Here is a 19,348-nt window from a genome sequence, read left to right as displayed (position 1 = left end):
ACAGGGACCTACTGCATAGTACAGGGAACTCTACTCAATACTCAGTAATAACCTAAATGGGAAAAGAATCTGAAAAGTAGATGCATGTATATGTATAACTAAATCACTATGTTGTACACCTGAAACTAACATAACATTGTCAATCAACCATACCCTGATAAAAATTTTAAAAAGAGTATTGAAGTACAATGGAAATCAATTTGATGCTTAAATTCTCGTGAAGTTTAGACAGAAAGAGGTATTTCTAGGCCACTGTCAGTACTGGAATTGTCCTGTCCCGTTCCTCCACATGGCAGAACTTTTAAAGAGGAAGAAAGATCTGAATTTGAGTGCTTAAAGGAACAGTTCTATTACAATTTTTGGTATTTTATCACTTGGAAGTTAATTCTTTCCTTCTATATATATTCTAATGCCTTGATCTTTTTTGCATTGTCAAATGTAGTCTTTTTAGGATTACAGACAATACTCTAATTTCTCCCACCCCCATATCACAACCTTCTTTTCCGGGGGGGGGAGTCATTCCCTGTCCGCTTCCACTGTGCCTGCCTGTTTGCCTTCTAGATTCTATTTGCTGTAGAAGCAAAAACGGTAAGTCTAAGTGAGTCCCAGAGGTCATCAACCCTTGCCTTTGTGCCAGGACACACAAATCACCTAAACCAATCACTAACCTGTTTTTTAAATACCTCCAATCAGAGAGATTCTACAACTTTGTTTTTGTGAACAGTTGTACTGTACAATGGCACGTTGTAAATGTCTCTTCCTACCCATGTGTACTCCTATTTGCCTGTTCTATTTTAACCCTCATTTGCATTAACCTTTTCTTACCTTTTAATGGATTTCTAGGCCACTTCTCAGAAGAGGTGGGAGATCAACGTGACTCTGGACACAGCCAGGATGAAAAGGTGAGTCCCTGGGAACTCTGATGCTCTAATCCCAGGCCTCTGGGGTGATGGCATTCATCTCAGGAGGCCTTTATTCTACTGCTGCTAAGCAAACCCTCTCAAAAGCCTTTGAATTCCAAGAGTCTGTTTCTAAACAGGACACTAGAGGGCTCCCGGGGGTTAAAAATAAGTGGAGAAATATTTGAATGAAAACTGCTTCTGGACGGCATTTGTTTTTTTCAGAATTTAAAATTAAAGTTCTTTTTTTTTAATATTAAAAAAAAAAAAAACCCTCACATGTCTTAAAAGTGGGTTGTCAGCAGCCAGTTAACAAGTATCCGCTTTGCTTTGCAATCAGTAGTTTTCAAGGGAACTTTTAAAGCTGAGCTGAAATATTTGAAATGTGGAACACTCTTGACCATGAAATATGTTCTACTTACATGCCTCAGCCTTTAAAAGTTCTTTGCATTAGAGTCAGAGATTACATTCTTCCTGGAGCCAAGCACGGGGCCAGCTGTGTAAGTAAGGTTGCTTACCAGTTCTTTTCTTTTTAATAATGTGAAAAAAGACAGCTAGAGAGCTTTGGGTTTTCTTTCAGCTGAATTTGGTGGAAAGAAAAGGACTAAAACGCAGTTAGATGCATGTTTTGTGTTTATGTTTGTGTGTGTGTGACCGAATAAATGCAATTACTTCCAAGATACGTGAGCATGTATGGTTTTATAGTATAATGACCCTTAATGTACGATAATGAAATGTATTATGAAGAAAAGATTGTACCATCAGATTAAGAGAATATATTTCTGAATTTGAATGTTAATACTTGGTGCTTCTGCCCAGTTAATTAATGCAAGGCTTATAAAAATAAACAGAAGATAGCTATAGATTTTTAAAACCCTTTGTTGCTTTTCTTAAAACATTTTTTAATTTCAAAGAGAAGAGCCTGAATTTGTCCAATTTTAATGCTTTTCCTTCAAGACCAAATTAAAAGACTCTAGCTACAAGTTATAAAACAGTCTTGAATTTTGGTAGTTTGTTTTCACTAATTGCAACTGAATATCAAATGCATACATCTATCTTGTTTAATTTTTAACTCCATTTAAAAAATCATTTAGTGGGGACAGTAATGAAAGGAAAGCGTCCCATTTTTAAAATTTCCTCTTGTGGAGGAACTGAACGGGAGTTTGACACTGACTCAGTGCACTGTTTCCATTCATTCCCAGGAACGAGTGAGACTTCTCCTTGGGGAGACTGATGGGGGTGTAAAAGGTTTGTTGTGGCCAGTGTCAGAAGCCCTCCCGGCTCCATCACCAACGCCGAACTTCCACCTCGACCCCCTGGAGACCACTTAGACACCTGAGCGGAGGCGACAGCTGCGTTCAGAAAACCATGCTTCATGTCAGCAGGCACCAACGGCCGAGTTTAAACTCAGTTCAGCATGCGGACACGGCGGAGAAATGAGCTGTCGGGACAAGCCAGGGCAGCTCATAAACTGGTTCCTCTGCTCCTTGTGCGTCCCGACGGTGCGGAAACTCTGGAGCAGCCGGCGCCCCAGGACGCGGAGGAACCTCCTTCTGGGCACCGCCTGCGCCATCTACCTGGGCTTCCTGGTCAGCCAGGTGGGGCGCGCCTCTGTCCAGCACGCAAGGCCGGCAGGAAAGGGGCCGCACCGGAGCCGGGCTGCCACCGAGGCCCCCTTCCCTGAGATACCCCTGGATGGCACGCTGGCCCCTCCCGAGTCCCAGGGCAATGGCACCACGCTGCAACCCAACGTGGTGTACATCACCCTGCGCTCGAAGCGCAGCAAGCCAGCCAACATCCGTGGCACAGTGAAACCGAAGCGCAGGAAAAAGTATGCGGTGGCTTCTAGAGTCCCGGGGCCCGAGGCTTTGGTGGGCCCATCCCTTCGGCCTCAGGTAGCTGCAAGGGCAGCGGATCCTGGAGTGCCCGGGCACGTCCCAGGGGCAAACCTGGCCAAGGCTGGGGAGCGACCCTGGAGGTGGATCCAGGGTCCGGGAGCGCGAGGTGGGGGCGCCGATGTGCAGCCGCCCCTGGCCGGGGAGAGCAACATCCGGATCTACAGCGAGAGCGCCCCGTCGTGGCTGAGCAAAGAAGACATCGGCCAGATGCGCCTGCTGGCCAACGGCGCCGTGGCGGGTCTCCAGCCGGCCCAGTCCAGGAGCGGAGCACGCCTGCTGGTGCTGGAGGGGACTACCCGGCCCTCGGTGCCTGCCTGCGGTCCCAGCCCCTGCGGGCTGCTCAAGCCGTCTCTGGACATGAGCGAGGTGTTTGCCTTCCACCTGGACAGGATCCTGGGACTCAACCGGACCCTGCCCTCTGTAAGCAGGAAGTCTGAGTTCATCCAAGGTAACCCTTTCCCAGGCTTCGTTCTTTGCAGCTGTTGGGGATTGGGCTTGATTTTCTCTTTTGCCTCCCTCTCTTTTTCTAAATGATTTTCTCCACCCACGGTTCCCATTTGGACAGCAGCAGCAGCGTGTCTATCCACGTGGTTGGCATCCTTGATTTTCTCAGCTTTGGGAGGATGCAAGAGTGCTGGGGAGAGGCTGTCCTCCACAGGCAGGAGAAAGCCCCCACCACGGTAATCTGAGCTCTCGGTTTCCCTGACCTTGCTTCCCAGAGGTTTATTAAACCTAGTTAAAGCCAGTGGCAATTTCAGTGATGAGGAGTGGAAGCTGGGGTGGAAGAAAAGAACTTGCGGGCAGTCAGACATATTATTAAATAGGATACTACTATGGAAGTAAGTAAAATGTTATGCATGGGAAGTTTTTAAAAGTAAGGGGATCTGTTTCACACTTGATAATATACATGTTTCGATGCTGTTCTCTCAGATCTTCCCACCCTCGCCTTCTCCCATACAGTCCAAAAGTCTGTTCTATACATCTGTGTCTCAGCCTCCAACTAATAAAAATAATTGGGAAGAAAACAAAACAAAACAAAAATAAATAAAAGTAAGGGGAGAGTGGGTTATCTTTTTTCTGCAGATGGAATCTTTTTAAGAGGCCTAGAACCAGATCATGTTAGACTCAACACCTTCATTTTTCACAAAGGTGGATTTGTAAATGCTTTCATTTACAAAGCTAATGAGGTCAAAAGAGGTGATTTGTTCCGTAGATACACTAATCAGCTGGTGGTTTCTCCAAGTCCATGACTATGGTTTATGGAACCTGAGTGTCCAGATGCCTTCAGGTGATAAACATTTTGTCAAGTTCCAGGGTGTACAGCCAGTTGCTTTGGTTGCAGGTGGCCAGGACTGGTGTGTGGCCATGCTCATGCCACAGAAAGAATTTTCTCTGATGCCTGAGGCAATTCCAGAGTGTTAGGACAAAGTAGGGTAGGTCCCTTGCTTGTTTTTGAAAGCACAGTGATCCCAGAAGTTGTCACTAGCTCAATCCAGGCTAGTCCAAGAGGCTAAAAAGAACCCCAAAGAGATTCTAAGCTCAAAGGCTGTTTCTTTACTTCCTGTCGCCATGTGAGTATGAGTTCAGTCGCTTCAGTTGTGTCTGACGCTTTGCAACCCCATGGACACCATGGAGCCCGCCAGGCTCCCCTGTCCATGGGATTCTCCAGGCAAGAATACTGGAGTGGGTTGTCATGCCCTCCTCCAGGTTATCTTCCCAACTCAGGGATTGAACCGGCATCACTTGTGTCTCCTGCATTGGCAGGAGGGTTCTTTACCACTAGAGTCACGTGGGAAGCCCCTTCCTGTCACCATAAAAGCATTTCATCCCAGGCCCTGTGGAGTATAGACTGGAATGCATTAAAGCCTTGGGAGTGGTCAAAAGCCAAACTGCATTTTAATGACTTTAGGAGTATCTTAACCTTAGAATGGGTACTTCTTGAACTACCTGTGATTTGCTTAGAAAGACTGGTCATTCCCTACTCATCTTGGTTCATAGCTAAGTGCTTCAGATTCACAGGTGTGTTTCCATGTCTCAGGTTCACAGAGTCTTCACCAGGATGAGGCCAGTGTGAGAAAGCCTCTCTAACATTCAATCAAACGTTGGTAAAAGCTCATTTCTAGCGGGTGCTTGCTATTTGCTAAACACTACACAAGTTGAGACATATAGTCCATATACACCTTGATTCCTATGTTTCTCACAACAGTGCTAGCAGGTAGGTACTATTATCATTTCCACTTTGTAGATGAGAATACCGAGGCTTATTTAGGCAAAGTAATTGGCCTTGTATTCATAGCTAAGCTCGGTTTTGCACACAGGTCCAGCAAACTTCATGACATCAGCTCTTAGCCTTTGGGCTTAGGTGACTGTATCACTTCCTCCAGACAGGAGCATCCTGGAGAGAAGAGAGATATGGGAGGGGGCAGAGACAGAGACAGCAGGCACACGCTGAGGCTCTCCTGGGCCAGCAGCACAGAGGGTCCCCCAAGAAGGTTCTCTTGCCATTCATTTCACGTTGTAAAGGCCCTTGAGGAGAGGTGATGCATGCTCGAATGTATCCTGAGGAACCATAGTCTGATCCGTCCTTCCAGCTTCCCTGGGAAAATGCTGGATGGAGTTGGGAGAGTGAAGTAGAGTTAGAAGCCTGGGCTCTACAGCCAGACCACCTGAGTTTGAATTTACCAGTCATGTGACCTTCCATGAAACAGTACCCACCTCAAGAGGCTGTTGTTCGTTAATCCATAGAAAACCTTCAGTGTGTGTGTGTGTGTGTGTGTGTGTGTGTGTGTGTGTGAGTCACTGGGTTGTGTCCAACTGTTGGCGATCCCATGGACTATAGTCCACCAGCACCAGGCTCCTCAGTCCATGGAATTCTCCAGGCGAGAATACTGGAGTGGGTTGCCATCTCCTTTGCCAAAACCCTCAGTCAATATTGGCTATGCGTATTACTACACTAAGCATGTGAGGTACCAAGTTCATTGAGTATAGCCTCCAAGCCTCATCTGTCGTCTTATTTGTTTTAATTGAAGTGTAGTTGATTTACAGTGTTGTGATAGTGTTGGGTGTACAGCCAAGTGATTTAGTTATACATACACATATATGTTCTTTTTATACACATATATGAGCACTCTGCACAATATAATTCTATTCATGGAGACACTGTACTGATATAAAGATTCTTTTCAGATTCATTTCCATTATAGTTTATTTAAAGGTTTTGAATATACAAAGTAGACTCTGTGCTATATAGTAGGTCCTTGTCAGTTGTCTGTTTTCTATATAGTAGTGTGTATCTGTTAATCCCAAACTCTTAATTTATGCCTTGCTCTTTGTTAACCATACATTTGTTCTCTATGTCTGTGAATCTATTTCTGTTTTATAAGTAAGTTCATTTGTATCATTTTTTGGTGGTTCCACATCTAAGTGATATTATATATATGTCTTTCTCTATCTGACTTATTGTACTTAGTATGATAATCTCTAGGTCCATCCATATTGCAGCAAATGGTATTATTTCAGTCTTTTTTATGGTTAAGAAATATTCCATTGTATATATGTGCCACATCTTCTTTATCCATTCCTCTGTTGATGAACATTTAGATTGCTTCCATGTCTTGACTATTATACTGCTACTATGAACACTGGGGTGCACGTGTCTTTTTGAATTAGTTTTCTCTGGATACATAATTTCTTTATGTGACAGGACGAGGACTGAAACTCAGGTGTCCTGCTTGCTCAGTGAAACTTCTTGGTGCCAGGATACCTCTAAGGCATTTAATTATGTTCTCCAAATATCCAGCATCTTTGTGAATGAAGAAGGCAGGGTTGCATTCAATTTGAAGGAGGCATTTATAATCCCAATATAGACGGGTGTTCCCCTCTTCTTTCAGAAGTAAGTGGTTATGGAAAGAAACTGGCAAGGTTGCACTGACATGACTCTCTATGTGATTAATTAAATAGCAAAGATCATATTTCAGGTAATACCAGAACTTTCTTTGTTCTTTCTTTGATTCTTTCTCCTAGAATGTAGTTATTGAGAGTCATAAAATCAGGCCAGTTTCCTCAGGAGGCTAGGACCTAATTTAGATATAGTTATGAGCACTCTGCACAATATAATTCTATTCATGGAGACATTGTACTGATGTAAAGAACATACATAGATCAGTTCTGGTTGTGGTAAGGGATCCATAGTCTTAGTTTCCTGTTATCTACCTCTAGCCTTTTTCTGACTTGTGTCTTTCTCCCCTTGATTTCCACAGATATGTGTATCTTCCCTCTAGGGTCCTCCTAGTCCTCTCTTGGTCCAAACTTAGCTTTATTTGAGCCTCTGCATCTGCCTAAGTTGGTGGTAGATCTCATCTAGGTGCCCAGCATCTGCTTCTGGCTCATTTTGTGTCACTGCTTTGTAACTACAATTGCTTGTTGGATCATCTCTTCCTTCCCACTAGGCTCTAGGTCTGTGAAGGCAGAGATATCTCCTGTCTTGCTCATCACTGTGTTTTGGGATCCCAATGGAGAGTCTGGCACATAGTAGGTGCTCAGTAAATATTTTTGAATAAATGTAAGAATGCATTTTTGGACTGTTCCACTGACTCTAAGCAGTAAATCTATATTTGCTTCAGGCTTTCAAAACTCAGGACAACTGCTGCCATTTTTTTGTCCTAAATCCAGGCTGGTCTTTCTCCTGCAGCATCTTATAAATAGCTCTTTGGAAAGGGTAATGAAAAATGTCCTTGGCAGCCTCTGAATTATGCAAATAATAAGGTTTATGGAGCTTATTCTTGTGAGGCCCATCAATATAATACGGTCTGCAACCTCATGTGCTCGGTCACTTAGTTGTATCCAACTCTTTGCAGCCGCATGGACTGTAAGCCGCCAGGCTCCTCTGTCCATGGGATTTCCCAGGCAAGAGTATTGGAGTGGGTTGCCATTTCCTCCTCCAGGGGATCTTCCCAACCCAAAGATGGAACCAGTGTCTCCTGCTGGCAGCAAGAGTCTTTACTACTGGGCCACCCGGGAAACCCCTCATACCGTAATGTATGGTGGCATCATGCAATGGTATGGTGGCTTCATACCGTCATGTATGTGGCCTCATACCACTGAGCCACCTGGGAAGCAACCTCATACTGTAATGTGATTTGATAATGAGTTTTCTATAGGAGGAACAGTGGAACTCAGGTATGTATTTTTCTGATGATCTGGCTTGGTCTGGGAGTAAAGCTTTTAATATCTGGGAGAGTGGTTAGGGAGACAGTCCTGTAAGTAATCTGCCTTAAGTGTTGTTTTTCTTCTCTGACTTTTGATGAATGTTTGTGAAAATGAATTTATGCTTGGTGACAAGAACACGGCTAGTCTGTCTTGTGTGATGAATACAGATATTTTGCTTATCTCAGTTAATCTTTCAAAGAAACCTATGCAGGAGACACTGTCTTCAATTTTGAGAAGAAAGAAAGATAAGAAGAAGGCAGCTCAAGGTCATACAATGAGTTTAATTTCCAGGAAGAATTTAAGCACTTGTCTTGTAACTTCCTGTTTATCATCTGCTTTCCTCACCAAATCATTTCAGGGGCCTTAATTAACTGTGTCTTCTTTCCCCATCACCACAACCTATTCATGTACTCGTTAGTCAGTTATCTGACACAACTAGACGCTGATGACTTGCATGCTGATGCACAAATATGGGCTGTTTTATCTCTTAAGGAGACAACACTGTAACCATAGCAAGAATAATATTGAATGTCACCATGTATCAGGCACTGTTGTAAGTACCATGTGCCTATTATCTCATTAAATCCTCCTAAACTTTTATGACAGGTACTCTATGAGAGACATTTTGTGGACGTGGAAGGAGAGGCCTAGTGTAATTAAATACCTTTGCTCATAGTCATATAAATTACCCTGATGTAAAAAGGGTCCATAAGATGCAAAGGGAGATGTAAAAGAGCGTCAGAGACTGTGATTGAATGATGTGCCTGTTGCAGCCCCTCAGATGAAGCTTTCTGCCCATTCAGTCCAAAGACAAAATGTCCCAGTGATAAAGCTCATCTCCAGGTGTTTCTTTGTCTTTTTGTAAAACTGACAGAGGTGATCCTGTCATCCCAGAGCCACTGGCTAAGGTTCATCTGGGGCAGGTTCTTGGCTGTACAACTTGATGAATTCTAGATGTCTCTCCTTGAATCCCAAAATATATAAATGTGAAATTAGCAGGTATACTGGCCCTGAACAGTGTACTGAACCATTTTCTGACAGATGTCACTCCAAATATATCCTAGAAAATAAGAAGGGTATACTTGGGGAAGCGTAAGGTTGTAATTAGGTAGGGAGAGTCAGGAGGGAACCATCCTAAGTCTAGCCATGACCACTGGGCCAGAATCCCATCCTATGATACCTGTGTGGGAAACACAAACCTGAATTGAAAGATAGCATCAGAGGCTTTGTAAAAAAAATGCAAGTTTGCAATAATGAAATATGTTTTTAGTTGTAAGTCTATAAAGAATCTAGTGTTATGTATCACAGGACATCTATACTGCATTTGATGTCATTTACCTGTTGAATTACTTAACAATTCCACACAGCAGACAGTATTAATACTTTAAATATGGGAATCCTGAGACTTGGTAAGGTGTATTTGCACAAGGATACATAGCTAGTGAGCAGTGGAAGTGGAATTTGTACCCAGATCTGTCTCATACTAAAGTCTCCCATGTTGCTTCTCTTACGCACAATACCACTCAAACATAATTTGATATAATCATGAGATAGTGACAGCAATGTGCAAATTTTAACCTGGTGACTTCTGACTTACCATTATGCCAGGCTTTCTATTTAACCTATTTTTTCAACTCAACCATTTAATATTGATACAATTTTCACTCAAGGGAAGTATGACCATACTACTCTAAACACGGCTACAAGGGTTCAGTTCAGTTCAGTTTAATCACTCAGTCGTGTCTGACTCCTGGTGATCCCATGAATCTCAGAACGCCAGGCCTCCCTGTCCATCACCAACTCCCGGAGTTTACCCAAACTCATGTCCATCGAGTCGGTGATGTCATCCAGCCATCTCATCCTCTGTCATCCCCGTCTCCTCCCGCCCCCAATCCCTCCCAGCATCAAGGTCTTTTCCAACGAGTCAGCGCTTCGCATCAGGTGGCCAAAGTATTGGAGTTTCAGCTTCAGTGTCAGTCCTTCCAATGAACACCCAGGATTGATCTCCTCTAGGATGGACTGGTTGGATCTCCTGTCAGTCCAAGGGACTTTCAAGAGTCTTCTCCAACACCACAGTTCAAAAGTATCACTTCGGCGCTCAGCTTTCTTCACAGTCCAACTCTCACATCCATACATGATCACTGGAAAAACCATAGCCTTGACTAGATGGACCTTTGTTGGCAAAGTAATGTCTCTGCTTTTTAATATGCTATCTAGGTTGGTCATAACTTTCCTTCCAAGGAGCAAGAGTCTTTTAATTTCATGGCTACAGTCACCATCTGCAGTGATTTTGGAGCCCCCCCAAATAAACTCTGACACTGTTTCCACTGTCTCCTCATCTCTTTCCCATAAAGTGATGGGACCAGATGCCGTGATCTTAGTTTTCTGAATGTTGAGCTTTAAGCCAACTTTTTCACTCTCCTCTTTCACTTTCATCAAGAGGCTTTTTAGTTCCTCTTTACTTTCTGCCATAAGGGTGGTGTCATCTGCGTATTTGAGATTATTGGTATTTCTCCCGGCAATCTTGATTCCAGCTTGTGTTTCTTCTACCCCAGCATTTCTCATGATGTACTCTGCATATAAGTTAAATAAGCAGGTTGACAATATACAGCCTTGACATACTCCTTTTCCTATTTGGAACCAGTCTGTGCTACAAGGGTTATTGTTGTTTAAGTACAAGCTAATGCCTCCCAGATCTTTTTGTTTTACCATATACAATTACTTGTATGTAAATGTGACTGAACATATTAGTATGTGTTCTGCCAAACTGTCCTTGGGAAAGCCATCAATCAGGACAGAGGTCACCAGATACTGTGTGGTGTTGATACATTTAGATAAGTTTTTAACAAAATATTTCAAATATGTATCTAAGGCAAGACAAAGCAGATTATGTTCATGTAAAGAGCAGAGGAACCCAGCGGACCCTGTGATCCTCCATTTAGCAGCTTGGCCAACCTTTGTGGCAGTCTGCTCAGCTCTGCAAATGAATCCCAAGGGCTACCATTTTGGTAGCATTTAAGCATCCTACTATTTTTTCATGCCTAGCATGGAAGATGCATTATGTTTGCTTTATTTTTAGGATGCTGCTTTACTGCCACAGAGGTGTCAGACTGAATTAAGGTAGCCTCGTCCCAGGAAGTCTGTGTGCAAGGCTGCTTGGATGACAAACCGCAAGCACCCCACCAACTTCCATTGAAATTCATTGTAAATCCCAAGTTGCTCACTGTTCTCCGCCTTGTACTGGCTCGTCTTATCATAAAGCAGGAGAAATATGCTGTGTATTTTCCACTCTCCTCTTGAGTCCATGTGATCAGTGCTGTGAGTTTCTGGCTGATAGTGAGACTGCCAGGGCAGGGAGATCGCAGGTGCACAATTCATGTTGTCTCAAGCTCTCAGGTAAGGACAGAGGTGTTTTGCAGGGAGTTATAAGAATCACCCAGATGCCCATACAACTTGGAAACACCCTGACTTCAAAATCTTAGAAATCTTGGACACGGGTGCAAACTTTCTTAAAATATTAACTCAAGAGTGTAGGAATCATGTCTTATTTTTGAGGAGCTGGGAGGAAAACATGTTGTGTTCTTTATCAGAAAAGCCTTGAGGGTTTTATTGCTTTAGCAATCAAATTGAGTTGGTAAGTTTAACACACAGGTTTACGGAGCATGGGCTCCAAGCAGTGCTAGGCTCTGCTATTTTCTTGGTTGCTCATTACATACTTTCATTGGCCAAGTAGGGGAACCTGGGAGCCTTCTCTGCTGTTCTTCTGGAAGGTGCCCCTGGATCTCCCATATAGCTGAGATAGAAGGGTCAGTGGCTAATAGTTGCCACAGTGCTCACAGCCTGAAAATGGCATGTTCCTCAGTTCCATGAAATCTGTTTCCTTCTTCAGCATCACATTATCTTTTCTTCTTTTAAGAAATATTTATTGAGCACCTGCTATGTGCCAGCCACTCTTCATTGGGGGCCATATCAGTGGACAGAACAGTCAAGAACCCCTGTCCCCATGGAGCTGACATTGTTGGACCAGGTGACAGCTCATAGCCTGGAGGGGTTCTTCATATGACTCATGATTTCAAGATTCAATCAGCATGTGCCTGAGCCCAAGGTCATGACCTTTCTGTTGGGACTGAATCTGTTGCCATCTCTAGGTGGGTTAAGGACTACACAGGTGCCGATCTCGGTTAATGGGCAGATATTGACATTTCAGCTGAGTTTGGTTGTAATTTGTAGCATGTACTTTCTATTTGTGACTCTAAACATGAGGAAGAAGCTGTAGAGTTTTTAATTCAAATAGCTTTGCAGTTCACAGCGTAGACTGGCGTATCTGCTAGGGCTGATACCACAAAATACCACAGACTGGATGGCTGAAACCTTTATTTCTCACAGTTCTGGAGGCTGGAAGTTCCAGATCAAGGTGTCGGCTGGTTTGGTTTCTTTGAGGCCTCTTCCCTGGCTTGTAGACAGCCACCTTCTCGCTGTGTCCTCCTATGAGCTTAACTGTGTGATCCTGGGCCCCTTGCATTCCCTCACTATGTCCAAATCTCCTCTTTTTCTTTTATTTAAAAAAAATTAAAATTTTTCCAAAAAATTTTTTTAGGATTTTTTTTTTATGTGCATAGTTTTTTTTTTTTTTTTTTTTTTTTTTTAAGTCTTTAAGTTTGTTACACTGTTGCTTCTGTTTTATGTTTTGGTTTTTTGGCCAAGAGGCATTTGAGTCTTAGCTCCCTGAATGGGTTGAACCTGCATCCCCTGCACTGGAAGGAGAAGCCTTAACCACTGGACCATCAGTCAAAGTGAAAGTCACTCAGTAGTGTCTGACTCTTTGTGACCCCATGGACTATACAGTCCATGGAATTCTCCAGACAGGTCAGAATCCTGGAGTGGGTAGCCGTTCCCTTCTCCAGAGGATCTTCCCAACCTAGGAATCGAACATTTCTCCCGAATTTCAGGTGGAATGTTTACTAGCTGAGCCACTAGGGAAGTCCCCAAATCTCTTCTTCTAAGGATATGAGTCATATTGCATTTAGACCACTCTTAATTGCCTCTTTAAAGGCCTTTCTCCAAATGCAGTCACCTTCTGAGGTGCTGGGGTTGGGACTTCAGCATGTGAATTTTGGAGGAACACAGTTCAGCTCATAATGACTGGCAGTCTAGACTCCCTGAATTTGAAGCCGGGTTCTACCGTAACCTGAAAGTTGTGTGGTCTGGGAGAAATGACTTAATCTTTTTCTACCTTATTTTTTCAAGAGTATCATGATATTGGTAATGGTACTAACCTCATCGAGGTGTGAGCATTGAGTGAGCTGATGTGGATAAAATATGTATAACAGCACCACCCCTCCCAAAAGGACACTCAGTGATTGCTATCTGCTATTTTCATTTGGTTTCTAAGCTAATTCAGCTCTTCGTGATAATGTGTCCTTAGATTTTCTTAGTTTGTTTCTCTAAATTGATGTTTACATGAACTAAATAAACAGACCCTTCATGTTGTCATTTAATGAAAGTACTTCGGGTGGATGGTGGATGATCCCAGTCTTTCCTGTTTGTGGAGTGCGAGGCACTTTACCTTCATCATCTCACCAAATTGTATGGCAGCTCCACACACCAGTTAGTCTTGAACAGGTTTCCTGTGGGGAAAATGAGACTCAGAGAGTAAACATGTCCTCAAAGGCTGGCAGGTCGTGTGGAGTCCAGCCTCGTCCTTATCACTGTATGAGCCTTCACCATTATCCTCTCACCTTAATGGATTCTCAGCGGGTGTGGGCTGGGCCTTCCCAGGTAATCACCATCCACACCAGAACCTGCTACCTCCATGGCCTTTTAGCATGATTCCCGAGTAGAGCCAGGATGCCTTAACTGTCCCCTTCTCAAGACGCTGACTTAGGGTCACAAGGAGTGAGGCAGTGTGTCTGCACCACTCCTGTCTTTATCATTCCCAGTCTCAGAGAATTATGGAGATGTGGGGCTGTAGAATGAGGACCTGGAAACCCCTGGACGCCCCCACTTCTACTCCTCAAGGGCCTCTGATTCTTTTTAATCCATTTATACTGTTGTTGTTCAGTTGCTCAGTCATGTCCAATTCTCTGCAACCCCATGGACTGCAGAACACCAGGCTTCCCTGTTCTTCACCATCCCCAAGAGTTTGCTCAAACTCATGTCTATTGAGTCGGTGATGCCATCCAACCATCTCATCTTCTGTCGTCCCCTTTTCCTCCTGCCCTCAATCTTTCCCAGAATCAGGGTTTTTCCCAATGAGTTGGCTCTTCACATCAGGTGGCCAAGAGTATTGGAGCTTCAGCATCAGCATCAGTCCTTCCAGTGAATATTCAGGACTGATTTCCTTTAGGATTGACTGGTTTGATCTCCTGCTGTCCAAGGGACTCTCAAGAGTCTTCTCCAATACCACATTTCAAAAGCAAAATTTCTTCAGCACTCAGCTTTCTTTATGGTTTGACTTTCATATCCATACATGACTACTGGAAAAACCAAAGCTTTGACTATACATACTTTGGCGGCAAAGTAATGTCTCTGCTTCTTAATATGCTATCTAGGTGTGTCATAGCTTTTCTTCCAAGGAGCAAGGGTCTTTTAATTTCATGACTGTAGTCACCATCTGCAGTGATTTTGGAGCCCTAAGAGATAAAGTCTGTCACTGTTTCATTGTTTTCCCATCTATTTGCCGTGAAGTGATGGGACTGATACCATTATCTTCGTTTTTTGAATGTTGAGTTTTAAGCCAGCTTTTTCACTCTCCTCTTCTGCCTCATCAAGAGGCTCTTTAGTTCCTCTTCACTTTCTGAGTACAGTGAAATCACCACTTACTAGGAGGTCACATCAACCAAGTGTTTATTCAGGGGCCATGGACCATTGATTAGAACCTACAGGCTGGAGATGGAAAGTGGGGGATTCTGAAAAATTCACTGATTTATTCATCAGCATATTTGAATGCGTGGTCTCTTAGACATTATGTCAGCAGCTGGAGAACCAAAGATGATTGGTGATGAGTCCCTGTTTTCAAGAGCTCCCAGCTTGGAAGACAGGAGGTGGCTAAGCAAACCCATCGTACAGAAGTGGTCAGGTAAAGACCCCAATGGAGATATTTTGGGGGAACCCTGCAGGCTCAGGGAGGGATGTGTATTTAGGGGGATAGTTAGGAGTGTTGCAAAAAGATGTAGAAGCAGTAATGTCAGACTGTGGGTGAAGTGAGAGATGGGTGGGTGTAGAAAGATGGAGAGAGCATGTGCCTGGAAAACAGTTCTGGGAAAAGATTAGCGATTGGAGGGGGAGTGGAGAATGACTGGTTTGTGTCATGGAAGGACATGGACTTCATCCCACAGACCATGGGGAATCATTGATGTGTCTGAAGAAGAGGGGTGATGTAATGAGCTTCGGACTGCAGGAGGCTTACTCCAGTCAAGAGTTCATGGCTTCTTCATCTACATTAGCAAACACTAAATGGCCCAGGACTGCATCACCCAGATGTGACCAACACTTTATCGACAAAATGTGATTGTCTGTGGGGCCTGGCAGTGATCCCATCCTCATGATCCTCTGAAGCTGAGGTCGGTTCCTGTTTTTCAAAGTGGAATATTGAGGCAGGAAGAGTCTGGAAGTTTCCATTTTCATAGCGGAAGTCCTGGGCAGACCTCGAAAGCAGAAGTTCCTGTCCATGAGTCAAAGTTTCAGAACAAAGAAGGACACGTTTTAAAGTGGAACTGATGGTTTGGATTGTTTGAGTTGTCTGTGGTGGAGGAAGTCACAAGTGCCTCACACTTGGCTAATGCTTGAGGAAATGTGGAGATTATTTAAACTCAGTTCAACCTCAAGAAAACTAGTGAAACAGTTAGAAAAGTAACTAAATGCATTTATTTTTTTTTGTTGCAAGAACTAAATCACCCAGAAATCGGATTCCTAAAACAAGCTCTTATATTCAGGGCTCGACTGTCTGCATAGATTCTTAACATATAAAATATTTGGAATTCTGCCTCTCTGTTGTCTCCCCTTTTAAAATCATAAAAACCTCACATAAATTGGTTCTTTCTAATATGTGACAGTGCTGTATTTCAGTGTCTGTCTGGATCTCTTACCACCCTGCCAGACAGGTTTGGAAGATGGTCTTTTTACCCCTTGGGACACTCAGTGCCTCAGTCAGGGTGGCTGGAGGACTGGGCTCCAGTCCTATGGAGACCAGAGATACTGCCAAGAGTGGAACCCTGGGACTTGGTGGTCCCGTGGCTAAGACTGCATTCCCAATGTAGGGGACCCGGGTTCTATCCCTGGTCAGGGAACTAGATCCCACATGCCACAGTTAATGATCCTGCATGCTACGATGAAGACCCAACATAGCCAAAAAAAAAGGGTGCAAGAAATAGTTGTGACTTCTTTCTTGACCCCATCCACACACTCAGGTCTTCTTTAGAGAAGCTTCTTCTCCTTATCAAAGGCTACAGCCCAATTCTGGAGTCCAGCAGTTTTTTGTTCTGCTTGTCTTTGCACTGAGAGCTCAGCCTTTATTTTAGTCCTTCATTCACTCCCTTCAGAACATTCTTCAACTGGCAGACATGTAACCGGATCATCATTACACACGTGTTTGCCTGATTCTACTGAATTCCTAGCTACAGCCTGGGTCTTGTCTGGACTGGGATCTGGTAGGGCCTCCATTTTTGGTATGCTTCACTCTCAACTCTTTCTATCAAAAACAAAGGGACAAAATGGGTCCAGAAATTAAGGGGCAGTGGTAAATACATACTTTTAGAGTAAGAGGATGTTTAAAAGCCTGAGTATCTAATTCTCTGTCCCTACCCTCTCCCCCAAGGCCATCAGAATCTTGCATTCTTATTTACCCTCTTTCACATTGACTAACTTGTCCATATTCATCAACACTAAGCCAAGAGGTCCTGCCTGCTTTTTTCACTTCTGTCTAATACTTTTAATCACTAGAACCCTACTATGAAAGGCACTGTAGAAAAATAGAGCAGATCATTCATTAACAACCAGACACCTGCTTCTCTCTCTTGGGAGGTGCACCCCTTCAACACTTGCTTTTAGCAGATTAGAGTTTTACAACGTTCCAATTTTCCTTCAGTGCATCAGACAGTTGCAATGGTCCTGGGCAAAATTTGTTTCCCGTAACAGAGATGAGCCTCAAGTTTTGGCGGGTCTTGGTTTTCTTTAATGGATTTTGGAGTTATTTTTAATGAAAGGCTCTAAGCTGAACTGTCTCTTTCCTTTCTGTCTTGTTCACAAGAAGTCTTGGAACTTGGCCCATGTGATAAAAAAAGGCTTCTGATTTCAGAGTTCAGGGAGTTTTACTTATTTTTGCCCAGTGATAGATACAGACTGACAACTCCACCTGTAGTTCACAAAGACTGGTCACCGGTTCAAGGTGAAGGGCAGTTAGTAAATTAGGGTAGAGGAGGCTGTGTATAACATTCATTCTTAGTGGATTTTCACATTCATCTTCTCAAAAGAATGTCTTCTTTGTGCTTTTGAATAAAGAACAGATGTGGGAGGACATAAAAATTCAGGGGAACTATTCAGATTTTGGAAAAAATAAGTTTTTCTGGCAAGTCTCATTTTTTTAAAAGACAGCTGTATAACCTTTAGTTTACGTGAGCACCCACATATCTTCTAAAACCCCACTTCCTCCCCACTCTGACAGTTAGAATTTTATTTCTTCGCTGTAAAATTTCTCTAGAGAGCGCAGTGCTGCGTCATTTTGACAAACTCGAATGTGAAGAGATGAATGCAGCTCATCTCTGAGGCACTTCAGGTAAGTTGCTTTAACCCATTTCCTGCTTTCAGAGACTATTTTTCTGTCATGCCTTCAGATCTATCAAAGTTCATTTAATGCTGTTATCAGCCATGTTTTATACAAAGTGGAGTTCTCACGGCAGCTGCTCACAGTTCTGAGCTCTGGAGCCGTTCTCAGCTGTCACTACCTCAAGGGAGGGCGATGTGCACAAATACTCTGCATGACCTGTTTGTTGGGAGGAAGAGTGGGTGGCCTACCCACTCTCAGAACTGGCGCTGGCCTGCTTTCTGGAAGCCCCTTTCCCGTGGCGACTCATGTCAGGCAGGGCAGGACAGAACCTCTTTCTGTGACAGTCAGAATGTTTGCCAATGGGAGATGGATGTGGAGGAAAACAGTCGATACTGACTGAAAACCAATTATTCCTATCTGCTGAAAGCTCCCTGTGGCCGTTTGAGAACAATTTTTAAAATGATTTAATAGCAAATGTATCATTCAAAAAATTTAAGGTTTAAAAAGGAGAACTGGAAAATGAAATGCAATATACTCATAGGCTGAAATGGTAATAATTTTTTCACTACAGTCTGTGGGTGAGAGATAGCCCACAGCCCATTTTTGTGTTTCGTGAGCTACCAGTGGTTTCTACAATTTTTAAATTGTCGAAAAAATATCATCATCATAGTAATATTACTATGACACTTAAGACATATATAAACTATATATGTCAGTGTCTAATAAAGTTTTATTGGAACTTAGTCACCACCCTTTGTGTGTGTATTGTTTTCAATGCTTTTGTGTCCCAATGGAGTTGAGTACCTGCTAGTGGACATTGTATGACCCTCAGTCACCATCTGACCACGGGTCTAGATATCACAGTTAAAGTGATAATACTTAAGAATATTTAACTGTAAGAGATATGCTTGCAATATAACATTTAGTGAAACAGTTCTGACAAACTATATATGTAACACGATTCCAAATAGTTTATTATCCTTGTATGATTTTTGTGTCTTTCCCTTGGTGGAAATGTAAGTTCTATGAAAGCCAAACAGCCACAAAAAACAAAACAAAAACCAAATAACTGAAAACCTGACATGTATGCTTGTGTGTATGTATGTATGTATGCTTTAGGCCTAGAGCAGCACTTGAGATATAGTAGATGCTCAATAAACAAATAAGGGCTAAGGGAAGCTTGATGAATTATGTGATTGTATAATGCATACATGTAATAATAGTCAAAGCAAAACCTTTCTAGGATATGCATATATGTGAGGCACAATGCTGAGAACTTTAAATGCATGATCCCATTAACCCTAATGCAGTTAGTTTTGGAAGGTACAGTATTGCCCACATTTTACAGAGGATGAAAGCAAGGTTTGAAGAGATTATATAACATGTCTAACATCACAAAGCTAAGAAGTAATGTGACCAGAATTCAGAAAGTCTCTTGGGTTCCAGAGTCTGAACTCTAACCACAAGCTGTATTCCTTAAATTTCTAAAAACAATTTATTTTTTCAGGTGCGAAAGAAAGACATGGGAAAGTATCTGATGTAAATATACAATTACTAGGATAGGAGATTTTAGATGATTG

The 19,348-nt window shown here is 43.0% G+C and overlaps 1 protein-coding gene and 1 long non-coding RNA gene across 5 annotated transcripts in view; one reads left to right on the top strand and one right to left on the bottom strand.

The window, feature by feature from the left end:
* Positions 1-955, bottom strand: part of LOC136145628 (uncharacterized) — a 29,524-nt gene extending 28,569 nt beyond the window's left edge. Inside the window, exon 1 of the long non-coding RNA XR_010658817.1 lies at positions 826-955. This is a non-coding gene — a long non-coding RNA (uncharacterized lncRNA). The remainder of the gene's footprint in view (positions 1-825) is intronic.
* Positions 758-19,348, top strand: part of GASK1B (golgi associated kinase 1B) — a 64,858-nt gene continuing 46,267 nt past the window's right edge. Inside the window, exons 1-2 of one of the 4 annotated variants that reach the window (XM_065904127.1) lie at positions 758-902; positions 2,102-3,245. In XM_065904127.1, the coding sequence (XP_065760199.1) occupies positions 2,336-3,245 (910 nt within the window). In that variant the 5' untranslated portion in view covers positions 758-902; positions 2,102-2,335. Of the gene's footprint in view, positions 903-1,203; positions 1,409-2,101; positions 3,246-19,348 lie in introns of those variants that run through there. The other 3 variants (XM_065904126.1, XM_065904129.1, XM_065904128.1) reach the window with 3 other exon arrangements.

This window comes from Muntiacus reevesi, chromosome 13, assembly GCF_963930625.1.
Source record: "Muntiacus reevesi chromosome 13, mMunRee1.1, whole genome shotgun sequence".
In the NCBI taxonomy this organism is placed as follows: Eukaryota; Metazoa; Chordata; class Mammalia; order Artiodactyla; family Cervidae; genus Muntiacus; species Muntiacus reevesi.
This window is presented reverse-complemented; position numbering and strand designations above follow the sequence as displayed.